We start from the raw sequence: 14,294 nt of genomic DNA, 5'->3' as shown, positions 1-14,294 counted from the left end.
CATTATGTGGAGATTAATTCTGGCCCATTAACTTTCATCCAGGTTAGTGCAAGGGGTCAGAGAGTGGGGAAAAGGGAAAAATGATTTGGCCTGAAAGCAGTGGAGGAACAAAGTTCTGCATGAAGAAGACTGTGGACAGAGAAGAAAAGGTAGCAGCGAAAAGGTGTGTGAGAAAAAAAACAGAGAGGAAGGATGTGTGAGCCAGCTTTTCCCCTAACAGTTGTGCTCCAAAAATCTCCTGTTATGTCAGTTTGCATGTAAGGCAGAGTACCAGAACACAGACATGCTAGTAATGCAGCAGATGATAATTTCACCTGGGTCATGTACAAGCTTTGGCCCTCTTAACTCCTCCTTGGCACAGTCACAGGAGCAGGGTCCAAAACCTTTTTTTAAAAAAATGTTTTATTGCTTTTCTCATCGCCGGAGCACAGATGGGCTGGTGAGAGGTAACACCACCTAGCACCCGGGTAATTAATACACAAATATTTCTGCTCTTGTCTCAGATTTCTCAGTTATTGCTAAATCAGTCGCTGTGCCCTGCTTTTCACATCTCCTGTGCAGCATGTAAAATAATCCCCAAATTTCCATTCACTGTGTTGGAGTTGCTCCTGTGAGCAGTAGTGGATCAGTATGAAAGAGTATCTGGTGGATCGAAAGGGCATGAAAAATTTAAGAGAAATGGATCAGGTATTTGAGAGGAAATACCTGCATGTTTGCCGCAGATCATTTCATCAAATCTACCATGTTTTCACATGTACTGAAACCACAGAGTGGTGACATACTGTATATACAAATATCTTCTGCTGGGTGGTGGAAACACATCTGAACGTGTCAATTTAAAAAGTAATTTGGCTGAACATTCTTCTCATTTGATTTAGGTGTTGATAACCTCAGTGGTTGGTTGGATTTTACTGCAACTGTATTTATGAGGGGATCTCAGGTCACAGTATATCATATAGCTCTAAACTTAGGGCAGACCCTCCCACACCAGAAAATGGAACACTTTACTGAGCGAGGAATGATATTTAAAAAGAGCATGTTAAAATAAACATCTCTGCATAGGAAAATAGGGTGTCTGGAAATACCGGTATTGACAATAACTGTGATATTAAAAGCTGCGACAAGGAACTTTTATATTTTGTTGATCATGGAAGCCTATATGGATAAGGCAAATAATCACAAAATATGACATTACAAATAAAACGAACTCAATACAAATCTCTAAATCTCTAATTCTTTTTAACTGGCAGACATTAAGAATAACTATATAGAAATAGCTGATCCTTTCGTGGATGGTCTTGTTAACTTACGTAGGCCAAACAGAGCAATCATTAATAAACTGAAACTGTTTCATAACCAGTTACAAACTAGTTGTACTCCTTTAAAAAAAATGAAGTACTGAAATCATATTAATAATGCACATGTGATTGTATCGTTAGGCCTTGCGGCTTTTTTTTTATCAGTTTATCTAGTAGCCTTTTCACTATTCATTGAGTGAAATTACACTTTTTGTACACTTCTGTACAGTTACATCGCACAATAAATAACGTTTAAGATGAATTTGCCCAAAGGAATTTTATGTGTTTCAAACTTTCTTTAGATATCGCTATAAGATCCTTAATGTGAATTATTGGTGTCAATTATTCCCTGACAGTGGAAATCCGATATTGTGACAGCCTTAATAGGAACCATACTTCAGAATTTTCAAATAAAATAAGTGGTCAAAGGAATTTCAACAATGTAAAAAATAATTTTCATGCTGATAATGCAACATGCACAATTCAAAGATTGATGGTCACTTTGGCTAGAGGTGATGGGGAGGCAGGGCGATACGTAGGCATAGGCAACTTTTGCTTGTCTTCAATTATATTTTATGTATCTTCTTGCTGATATGTTGGGCAACTGTGGCTGCTAATTTTATTATTATTAATTATTATTTTTGGTGTGTATGTTTCATGTTATCATGTATTGTCTGTGTGCATGATGCAACCTGTAGTAAAAACTTCTTTGTGGTGGTACTCTGATGTGTTGATGAGGGAGTGGAAGGCAGGGGTTGACGGTAAGAGATGAGGATGTGCAGGTAACATGCAACATACTGAGAGGAGAGGGACAGGAGAGTAAAGGGAATCTATACCGATTAGTAAGATTAGATTAAGTTTTGTATTTCTTTTTAAAAGAAATGTAATAACTAGAATATGTGTTTGTTGAACTTTGTCCAATACAATATAACAACATAAAGTTGAAAAAAAAAAAAAATCTGAATCATTCTAATCAGTTATATAAAAACTGTCACAGTTGATTCTGTATTGGTCTTTGAATCACTGTTGACTGTTGATTTGCAGTAGGCATCAAATTAAACTATACATTTCTAATTTTATTTTGTGGGTCAATTGCTAATTACTGCAGAGAGACTAGTGGGTCCTGTCATGGGAGCACCGACATGCCTTCTTTCATATTCTATTTGCTGAGGGTATTATCATCACCTTCTCCAAAAAATTAGCCGAGTCTCTTTATTCATCAGCCGGACCGTGTGACGAGCTATCAACAAAAGGCAAGTGATTGGACTTGAAAGGATTATGACTGGGACTGACAGGAGATAACCTTTCTAAAACACCATGTAAATGAGTTTTCTACTCAAGCCCTATCCGCCTGCCTCTTAATGATGCCATGTGACGCCAGGTGGGAAACTACGTATATGGGTGTATGGGTTGAGGCAATGCTACCTCACTCCGCCATCAAAAATTAAATAAATAAAACTCTTTTATTCTTCCACTCTCATCGTTTTCTCGTCTGTTCACTGACATTTTCCCTCTGTACTCTCTCTGGTGTCACTGGAAAATCTACAAAGAAGTGGCTCCTAATCTTGACACTTCAGGCAAGCAAAATCCAACACACGACACAGACCTGCCTTGTCTATATTTGAGGCAATTAGGGCACATTTCTCCTCCCAGATATGATAACAGATGGGTATTATATCTCCTTTTGGCTGACCAAACATGGCCATCAGTGTGGCATAGCCTCTCTGCTCACAGGACTGAGAGGCAGAGGTGTCGCTGATGATAAAGGTGCATGCTGGAGGCTATATATGGACTAATCTAGAGGTTGAATACCCTCTAAAGGGTGTCAGTTTTGAGCCACACATGCACAATGTAAACCATTTGGTTAAAAAGAAATGTTTTAATAACATGCAGTGTTTTCAGTTGGAGAAAGTTTTGAATAGTGGCCTGTTTTTTTAGTGGTACAATCATTTAAATAGAGTTTTAAAAAGCAATTTGTGTTCATGTTCATGAATTAGTTTAAGTGTGTTTTGTTTAAATGGACAGTGGTATCCTAATAAAGAGTTGCTTTGAATAAATGACATTATGTGCGTTTGTTTGAACTAATTTGACACACACAAAACTGTACGGAGCTTCAAACTTGCTCGCTGTTTGGTTAGTTAATTAACAGGCAGTAAATAGAGAGGGCTTTGAAACAGCTTGAAATGAACAATAACCTTTTACAGTGAACCCAGAATTGCAAATGGAAGTCATGGTCAAGCCTGTTTGATCCATCGCTATGAGCATCTCTGTCATTGCTTTCATAGTTTTTACTCATTGGTTTTTCCATTGACTGGCTTATGAGGGCTCTAATGCGACATCTAAATTATCTAGGAAAAGTATTCTGGGGTTTTGCACTGATAGGAAATCCGCACGATGCCTCAATGTGAGGAGTTAAATGTTTTGAAGGTCGCAGTTTCTCTCATTGATCTTGCAATGTTTGTTAATTACATTGTCACTGATGTTGTGAGAGATAATTAAGCCACTATGTTTATATGCATAATTACGTGCACTCCGCATCAGCCTTTGAAAGACAGCGGCGAGAGAGAGAGAGGGGAGGAAAAAAATGTTTTAATTGTGAGCTGAGCAGAAACATGGCAATATAGATGCCCTAGTTACAATCAACAAAGAGCAACTCTGAAAAAAAAGGCACTCTAAAGACAAGATTTGCAACTGATGCAGTACACTCTCCCTGCAGTCTTCAAACGCTCTAGCTTTGTTGTGAGATGTAAAGTAGTAAGAGAACCAGTGGAGGGAAAGGTGTAGGCCTGCTGCACAACAGTAATGCATATTTACAGACAGCCTTTTTTTACAGCCATGAAATAAACACAAAATGACTAATTAAAACCACAAAGCCTTTTTCATTTGCCTCTGAAATGAAACCTGCTTCATTTTCTGAGAAGCCCCTGCCCCCAATTCTGTATGTGGCCAGAGCTACTGCTGTGAAAACAAAAAGAAATGAAGACAAAAAGAGCATGTGTACATGACTCTGAGGTAGATACCTAAACCTAGATGAAAGCCCAAAAAACTGTTAAACTGAGGTGAGCAAGCACAAAACAAAACTTGTTTTTGTACCGCAACAACCGGTCTCACCTTCAAATTGTTGTTTTTTTTTTTCTCTGGGTGTCTGTGTGAAAAAGGCTTTATCTATTCATATAACCAGGCTATTTTTTTTTTTTTTTTTTTTTTTTTTTTTACAGCTCTGTGTTTTAACTTCTGCTATACAAAGGCCAATCTCTCTGCATCTAGTTTCAAGGGTCACAAAGTGTATAACTGTAAAAGGTGCTTTCTTAAAGGATTGTTTGTGCTGTTAACACATACTGTTGCTACTTCAGAATGACTGTTGGAAGTCTCTGCCAGCTTTATCTGTTTGATAATCAGTGAATTATACCGAGGGAACATCATGTCACAATTAAACAGGGGTTATTATGAGTCATTTACAAGAGCACATGGCATTAAGGAATATATTAAAATATGCTCATGTCTGCTAACAATAAATACACAGAGTCACTGTTGTTTGTGAGAAGATAATAACATACTTAAGTGTGATACGGCATTTGCAATATACCTTCCCTATTTCTGACTTTATCTGACAATTGATCTTTTGGATTTGACAACTGTGAAAAAAACACCCAGAACTCCTCCACAGCAGGATACAACTCCATGTAATAGAGGAGCTTGAAGCAGTGGCTAAGTTTAGTGAGCTTAGGGAAAATCAAAGACTCAATATGTAATCCTGGGTGTAATATGAAGCTTAGCCTGGTCCTGCCATGCGCTCTTGGCCCACAGCTGCTGGGAGAGTGCATAAACGGCCTTACGTTGTAAGCCTACTCCATTTATGAATTTCTTCGTACAGTTAACCACACACTGACAAGTTCCTGTTTTTCCCCCCTGGCCTGCCAGTTGAATCTGTCTTTAGGGTAATAATGTCACTGGCTATTCATAATGTAACCCTAGAGCATCTCTGTCCAATAATGGGCACACTTAAGCTTATGTGGATGTGGCAATGTCACCCGCCGTCTAGCTAAGCCTTTGCCCCGTTAATACTATGGAGTGGAATGCTTTGAAGGGCAAAGGTATTGTTGCTTTAAGATGTATAAAAGAGTCAAATATGTAGAGTGGCAATGATTAATCGATTAGTTTTTAACTAGAAAATTAATTGCCAACTATTTTAATAATCGATTACTCGGCTTGAATATTTTAAGTCATAATTCTTTGATTCTATCTTTTTAAATGTGAAAATTTTCTGGTTGGTTTAGTCCTCTACAACAGTAACTCAATGTCTTTGGATTTTGGACAAAACAAGACATCTAAGTCATTTTTTTGATATTTTATAGAAAAAACAACTACTTGACTAATTGTGAAAATAATCGACAATGAAAATAATCATTATTTGTTGCCCTACAAGTTTGAATCAGAGCGTGGCAGGGGCATCAGAAGGAAACTGACGGGAGGACAGAGAGTTAAATTGTACCTGGAGAGGAGAAAGGTGGTTGGCGACTCTGGGCCTCGCTTGGTGGCATGTAGGAGTCATCTTTTGACTTTTCATCAGCTTCTTTGTTGTCATGGAAACTGCCATCCTGAGACCCCGCCGTGGGCTCAGCCTCCTCTTCATCATCACTGCAGCCTTTGGGCTGTACCATGTACACGCCCTCAGGAGGGCCATCTTCGTCAGTGCTGACTTTGAGTTCATGCTCCTGCTCATCCTCAGGAGCTAGCGGCTCATCGCCATACTCGCCGTTGACCCACTTTTCAATGGCCTCGCGTCTCTTCTGGTCCTCCTCTAGGCTCTGACTTAGGCTCAGGCTCTCGGGGAAGTTGGTCTCGTTGTCATCGTAGTGGGAACTGCCACGCTCACTGTTGTCTGCTACACTCTGGTCTCCCTCTGCATTCTGGGAGCTGCTGTCGAACACCACCTGGCGGCTCAGCTTGGCACAGATAGCATTTAGTTTTAGGCCACCTTTCCTTTTGGCGGCCATCTTGGATTTTCCTGAGGTCGTTTCAGTGCATAAACTCCTTTCAGCTGATGGAAACAAGCACAAAAAAATAAAAAAATAAATAAGTTAAAGTCCTTCAGTATCACAAATTATACATCGTAAGTCCCGCCTTTTTTGCTCTGTGCTCCAGTGCCAGTTGAGCAAGCATGGTATCTCAGTCAACCCTCTCCTTTTCCTGTAAAAGCTTCATATAGGGTCATATCTTAAATTAGCTAATGTTGGCAAAATGCTAGCTAACTAGCTAGCTAATGATTGATGTAATATTTTGGTAGCGTTAGGTAACTTACGATGTGAATATATTTAAAGACAACATCTTTAGACCAGCAAGCACATAGCATATCTAAGTAAAGTAAACAGGAAAGGAGAAAGTTGTTGAAGTACCAAACTTGCTTAATTAACAAATTGGAGCACAGAACTAAAAGGGGCGGGACTTAAGGAGAATTAACTGTCTGTATTACGGTTTAAGAAATAAAACTGCACTTTTCACCCAGCAAGCAGGTTTTTAATTGCAGGCCAGGCTACTTTCAATGTGACCAAAAAAACACAGTTTGAACCAGCTTTTCCATGTCAGTAACTTGTACTGATTTGAAACATCACAATGGAAAAACAACATAGAACAACAGTAACTGCTGCTATTAATAACATCCAAAAGCACTTAACAATAACAGCACAAGACTGGAAGGACACACAGAGATACCGTACATATCTTTCTAAGTCACACCTCTTTGGTCAGCTCAGAGTTTAACGCAGTGGTGGGAAAAAAGGAAAAAAAAAAAACAAAAAAAAAAAACAGGCAGCTGAAAATCACTGGCAGATAGGTATCAGACCCCCTACGGTACTACAAGCAGCAAATACACGGCTACATAATCCTTCACATGACAGCGCTATAGAGACACTGTGAAATGTTATCTTCACTCTCACCTCAAGAGGCTGTGGTCCTGCCACTGAGTGGGGGGCTGCACAGCATTAAAGCTGTCAGGATGTGGAGTGAATATGCTGAGGCACTTTTGGGCTTTTTGGAGCTGCGTTCTCATGATGGCTATTCACTGGGTTTAGGTTCAATAACTGTTAGCGGCTGATGGTTTCACTTTATTAAAAGGAAAATAATAAGCCATTTATATAAGCTCTCTGCTGTCTTTTACTGTTGATCCTGCCATGACAGTAACATGGATACCCTGAACAAAAAAAAAAAAAAATGTTGTAGTTGCTGTGTTTTACATAACTTTGCTTAACAAGACATGCTGCACAGTCTCAACATTTTTTTTTCCCTCGGTGCGGCCTCTCTGAACAATGGAGCATGATAGAGTGTGCTTTGGGGCAGGAATGGGTGGCATTATTTCAACCCAAGTGGGGCTATCTTTATAACATGTCCTCTGATGAGGCAGGAACAGCTGCCTGTGGCATTCCATATCCAGAGCTGCCTTTTTAGGGCAGAAAATGCACTCTAGTACCTTTCACTTTATTTCCAGAGCCACCAAAGTTCACCTTCCAGCAGCATTTTCTGGACTCAAAACCAAGGCCAGATCTTTATCAAGTTGTAAATAACTTTTAAGAAGCGAGGAGGAGGTGACCCTGAGTAACACAGTTTTTATGATATTAAAAAAAACAAAAAAAAAAAAACAACAAGCAGCCGAGTTACCAGAGATCAGACAAGCATGTTGACTTACATTCTGTTTTTATTTGGTCGTATGTAAAGCTTTGTGAAAACAGTTAAACAGCACACCACAGCAGAAATATTTCTTCTTGCGTGTGAAGTTGTATTGAATCTTAACTCAGCCACACTGTGGTTAAGATAATACACTATAGACAGAGCTACAGAGACACCATTTCAGCAGACAAAAATATGCGATATCAGAGGTAACAAAGTTCTATCTTAAAGACTCAATTCACCCTCTATAACAATGAGTACGAGCCTCTTCATTTTCTCTCAGCCATAAAGCCAAGCACAATCATGTGTGAGCCATTGCCGGCATTATGTAAATCACATCGGTGCAACATAAAATCCTGTTTTCATTTTCTTTTGCAAAGCTGTGGAATCATTAGAGGATATACAATTTGAAGGAGTTAACAGATCACTCCGTCGCCAGACAATGCACCCCATGCTCCCCACACATGCTTTCTCAGTTACTGTATTTACATTGCAGGCTTCCTCTCTGAAACAATGACTTCAGGAATTATGTAGTTTTGAGTGGACCGTATATCAGCTGCACATTACTGTACAATTTAGTGTTAGACAATTGCAGGCGGGGGTGAAAGGGTCACCTTTTGGAAGACAGCAATTTTGAAAGAAAAAAAAGAAAAGGAATCAGCTGGAAAAACTATTAGGAAGTGGAAGACATAAATTTTCAAGGGTTTTTTTTTTTTCAGAAATACTCTACAAAGGAAGATTGAGGTCATTCGGGTGTTGCAGTGGAGGTCATTTTTTCTGTTTACTGCGTTCAGTATTTCATGCTTTAACTACCGATTTCCTTTTGCATCGCAATCTCAAGCTCCTTGTAGGAAATGACCCCTACACAGTTGTTTCTTTCCATTAGTGAGTATTTATCTATGATTTTCTGGTAACAATAAGGAATGTCAGCAGAGGAACAAGGGCTACTGGTTGAGTATCTAAGCAGGCTTCTAACTGAATCATAAGACATCTTAATTACATACTCAGTGGTTTCCTTTCTTAAGGTGCAGAAGTGCTTTAAAGGACCAGTGAGTAGGATTTCTCTCATCTAGTAGTCAGCTTGCAGATTGGAAACAACTTACCTCACCCTCCCCTTCAAAGCATGTAGGAGAACCTATGGTGGCCACGAAACTGTTTAGTTTGTCCATTCTGGGCTACTGTAGAAACATGTGCTGTGCAACATGGCGACCTCCATGGAAGGGGACCCACAACCTCTGTGTACTATAAATGCAAACAATGTCCTTACTTTGATTAAATAGTCAGGGCTCAACAATAAGGATTCCCCAATTGCCTAGGGAAGCCTGATAGTACATTTAACTTTTTTTATACTCTTAATTTTTATGACCTTTCTGTCATATTTTGCCAATAGCTCTCCCTAAGTCTTCCTCACTGTACCTTTAAAACAAATTTAATATTGTAAGCTTCCCGTGAGGAGGAACATGCTATGGTTCGATGGTTTATGGAAGCTGTCTAAACTATTATTTATGCTGAGGGTTTCTGTCCACAGCAGCTTTTTGCCATTGCTTACAATAGGGATTGCTATGGTAACACTAAGCTGTTTACCTCAAGTCGTTTGTGTGCATGATAGCGTACAATGAGATAAAATCTGTGGGGACCTACATGAAAGAACAACTCTTCCCTCTGGGACCAACTCCCCCACCTCTCCGAGAGTCCAGTAAGCATTCTGCCTTATTAATGAATATCAGAAAGAAAAACAACACTGTCACATGCATCGGACATTATTTACAGTCTGTTTTAGCTTGGTGTGCTAATTGTCAAGGAGGAGACACCTCAGTAAGCACTGGGAGTTGGAAAAAAAAATAGACAGGTCTGAATTTGAGCACAACAGCTGAAACTAATTTTTCCAACTGCTTATGTTAACTGTGACACTATTTTTACTGGAAACAGAGCAGGGCCACAAAGGAGCGCCATATACTGTCTGTATAAGGCCAAAACCTGAGGAAAAAGTCAAGAAACTATTTTGAATACATTTGGAAGAGGTCAGCTTCTTTTTCATCTTCAGTCAAAAATAAGCGCATCAAAGTTCCTTTGGGTCCTGTTTCTTCTCAGCAATGTATGACACAGCTTGTGTTTGAGTCTAGCCCTCCACACTCACAAACTTACTCTTCCACATCTCTAAGCCCCACAGGTCTTGTTGGTTTTTGATGCAGAGTCTCTGTTTGTGTGCCAGAATGATATCATGCCCAATCAAGTGGTGTTTCAAATCCTAATAACGCTGTTGGAAGTGCATTATTTGTGTGAACGTGCACAGACTGTAATCAAGGCAGCTACGGGTAAAGGATGTGGGAGTTAACGGTGGTTGTGAGTGGCAGGGTCACGGTGGCTTTACCTCTTTCTGACAGACAAGACGAGGCAGCTTATGTCCAAAACGCCTGTGTGATCATCTTATGGAAGACATAAAGTCACATATACAACATATAGAAAATGGAATAAGTTGATTTTATTGTTCATTCAAAGTGCAGTGCTGCACTATCAACACACAGACTCCCCGCAGTGTTGTGTGGAGTGAGCACACAGGAGGGTCTGTATATAAGAGGGGTAGATATTACCTGTTTAAACTGAAGCTTATGTCTTCACCTAATCAAACACAGGTACAGGGCTTGTTGTAGATTCCTGCTGAGTTCCAACATGACTGACACAGGGACAAACCCCCCGCAATATCAGGAGTTAATTAATACAAACAGGGTCTGGGAGATGTCTGTTTAGCTCAGGATTATTTTACAATATGCAACCGAGAGTTGCTGTAGCTCTTTAAAAAAGCCCAGTTATAACTTTATGAACCTTTGGCAGATTAATCGACAAGGCTGCAGCTCCCTGTGCGTAGCTCAGTGAACCTTTTGTGTCTCGGGCTCTCAGGGGAGATGTATGTGAGAGAGAGAGTGTGTGCACGTGTGTTTCAGGGAAATCACTGAGCCACACAGGCAAACATACACAGACACACTTGAAAATTACCATGTTTTTATTTTTTGTGAATTTACGGCTTGCAGGAAGAGAATGTTTTCCTCTTCTCCCTCTCCCCCTGCATGGTAGAGAGGCTGCGGCAGCCGCAAGGAAGTCAAGCGGAAAGCCACTGATGGACAACTACGCCACGACACCCAGACCCCAGCATCTGGCCCCTCTCTCATTTTTATTACACAAGAATAACAATAAGCAGGTCGCCGACCCCGCCGTGAGATTTTGCCACAGTTTTCCAACAGTCGGTGCAGCCGATGCTGAGAAATTTCCATTTTTCCGCATGCATATTTAATTGAGTTTTGTCCCAGTGGTGCGGAAATGATTTGTTTTTTGCTCTCTGTTCACTTGACTCCTCTTCGGAGTCGCTAACCCTGATTAAGACGTTCCCGTTAATTTCCCAGCGCACACCTTTTTTTTGTGCATTAATGGTTCTGATCGTCTAATTAAAACTTCTCAGCTCGGCTGCTGATCACCGCTCGTTGTGCCTCTGACCTGAAGTTTTAATTGCCGCATCAGAAGCGATAATAATAATTTTGAGGTTCTGATGATTAAAAACAATGCCACTGCCAACTAGTTGATAGATGGGGGTTTAGGGGTGGGTACATCTGAGGAGAAGTTTATGTAGAGAAGGGATTTAGAAAGCAGGCTGTAAAGGCGGGTATACACTTCCAGGGAGTAAGAAGGGTGGAGGGAGACTATTGTAGGTGATCACTGAGGGGAAAGAGGTGGCAGAGCATATGGAAATATCCCAGCCCTGCTCTCCTGTCCCTTAGAGTCATCCTGAAGAAACAGGTTTGGCTGGGACTGGGACTTAGCTTTCCCCACCTCAAATCTAAATCTGCCACTAACTGATCCACTTTGGAGCTCTACTCACTTGGCAGGTTTGCCAGGTTGGGGAAGAGAAAGAACACGAGACAGAAAGAGAGAACATGAGAGAAAGAACGATAAAGGCACATAAAAGATGACGACAGTCCAATACCCTCTGCTTATTTTCATAAAAAGATAATAGCATGGTAGGTAGGCGCAGTACAAAAGGCACATTGTTCATAAAGTGACTGAATGGAAAAAAGGAACCTACAGTGACTGTTGTCCCTATCATAAAACACGATACTGATGAGATATATGATACGCAGATTACTGTCAAAACAAGAGAAGTGACTTGTTTGTGATCTTCTGTTAAACTGTACTTTCACACTGTACTTAATCACACAAACTGCAGCTGATGGGGCAAAAGTAAACACTTTACTCAAGCAGAACTGTATATACTGGTGTGAAAAAGACGAAAAGTAGAAGTACTTACTCAACTTCTTTACTCAAGTAAAAGTGATAAAGTTCAGGCTCTGAAATGTACTCAAAGTATTTCTACTATTATCTACTATTTTTATGTATTTTACATTGTTTTCGTCTTGTTTCATCTTTTATGTTGTTTTAATCATTTCACGTCTTTTACATTGTTTTTTGTCTTGTTACATCTGTTGTGTGTGATATGCACAAACAGATCACTAACCCTCTTTTCTAGTTGTTTTTGTGCCTTCTATTTAGGCTGAAATCAGTCTTCATTTTGAGAAGCTGGCGCACATTGAAAAGAATAAATAGCCAATAATTCCCCTCAAATGCAATAAAGCTAAAATAATAGGCCTGTTTTGAAAATATGAAGAGTAGAAAATACAGATATTCATGTTAAAAATGTAGGGACTAAAAGTAAAAAGTTGTCAGAAAAATAAATATTTAAATAAAATACAGAAACATGATAACTCAACTGCAGTACAGTAACCAAGTATTTGTACTTAGTTGCTGCTTCCCAACTCTGAACTACAGCAATGATATGAAATGATTCAGGCATGACAAGAGATAGACTGCGTGCCTGGGAAACTGCCACCAGCACCAACCTGTCACATTTTGTTCTTTTTTTAACCACCGCATTTCTGATAGATTTTTTTAGGTTCCACTACATGATCAATGTGAAACACATTGTACAGTACATGCATGCAGGCACACGCATGGACATAAAAGTCAGGAGGTAGCTGTCTTCTCTCCCCTGCCCTCTACCCTCCCCCTGTCCCTCTCTCTCACAAATGTATTTTATTATTAATCAGTTGGTTGCACATCTGCCTGCTTGTTGTTTTTTTTTTTCTCTATCAATAAAGCACTTATTGCTTTTAGTCTAGAATGTGACCTTGCACGTTGTGTGCTGTCTTTCTGGGGGCGCTGACCTTGAAGGACCCGTTTGGACTATCACACTGCAGCTCAGTCCATGGGCTGTTATCAAACACAAGCCCTCAGCCAAGTGCCACGCTCCCATCACACCGCCGCAAAACACAAAGAAGACGCTGCAGGACAAAGGCAGAAACAAACGGCCCCAGTAACACTAAGACAATGGCTTATGAAAACAATGTATATTTCAAGTGCAGACGGAAGAGGAAAGACGTTGAACTTCAGGGCAATCAGGCAGGAAAGTTGAAATGTAAGGACAAATACGCCCTCAAGCTTCATCACAAACAGGGTAATTATGGTGTTTTCCAGAACAGAGGACAAACAGCCTAAAATGGTCTAAGGGAGAAAAAAAAACAATCTGACATGAGTGACAAGAACCATTGTGACAGCCACGTACCGAAACAGCCAACTTTTATTGAGTTTGCTGCTTAGGGTAATTCATGGGACACACGGCTAACTTGTTAAAATTGTACATCAAATCTGGACTCACAGCTGGCACCAGATGATGACTTAATTTGTGAGTGTTTGTGTCGCGGGAGGCAAAAACTTTGCTTTAAAAAATACACAATTGCACACAGTCCCATGCTTCCAGAGACTGAAACAAGGGAAATTTATTCCTGCAGCTTTGTTTTGAAGCTCAGCTCCCATGTTCAGTTTCAAGACACCAGGAGTGCAATTTGATAAGCCAACCGCCATGGTAAATGAGCAGACGACCCTGTGTCTCTCCCTCATGGTTGCTGTGCTTGGTGCGGCAGCAAGGCAGTGTGGGTAGTACAGTGGAGAAGGGGCTCAGCGGTGCACCTCTCAAGGGCCCTTGAGCTAATATCTGTACAGATTAACTGCTTCAGTTGTATTTTGGTCACGGGGATCTCTCCTCGCCTTTGTGGCTTGTTGGGAGGGAGAAGGGGAGATGTGTGTGAGAGTGTGTATTGTGCTCATATGTGTGTGTTAGTTACACATTTTCTCCTGCAGCGAAGTGAACAGCCTGCTCACCTAAGAGGTCAGGAGCCACCACACTGGTGTGCGTCACTCCATGTCATTATCTTTGGATATTTAATTCACCAGAATTAAGATCCACGCTGCTGACTATGGCTGGATGTTTGGGGCTGTTACTGATATTAA

The 14,294-nt window shown here is 40.4% G+C and overlaps 1 protein-coding gene across 7 annotated transcripts in view; it reads right to left on the bottom strand.

Moving 5' to 3' along the window:
- casz1 (castor zinc finger 1) overlaps positions 1–14,294 on the bottom strand; it is a 211,358-nt gene that overhangs the window by 36,329 nt on the left and 160,735 nt on the right. For all 7 annotated transcript variants that reach the window (XM_084721380.1, XM_084721379.1, XM_084721378.1 and 4 more), the window contains one exon: positions 5,791–6,339. In XM_084721380.1, coding sequence (XP_084577506.1) covers positions 5,791–6,295 — 505 coding nt within the window. In that variant the 5' untranslated portion in view covers positions 6,296–6,339. The remainder of the gene's footprint in view (positions 1–5,790; positions 6,340–14,294) is intronic.

Source organism: Lutjanus erythropterus, chromosome 6 (assembly GCF_056507025.1).
Source record: "Lutjanus erythropterus isolate fLutEry1 chromosome 6, fLutEry1.hap2, whole genome shotgun sequence".
Lineage (NCBI taxonomy): Eukaryota > Metazoa > Chordata > Actinopteri > Lutjaniformes > Lutjanidae > Lutjanus > Lutjanus erythropterus.
The sequence above is the reverse complement of the archived record's forward strand: the minus strand, read 5'-3'. Positions and strand labels throughout refer to the sequence as shown.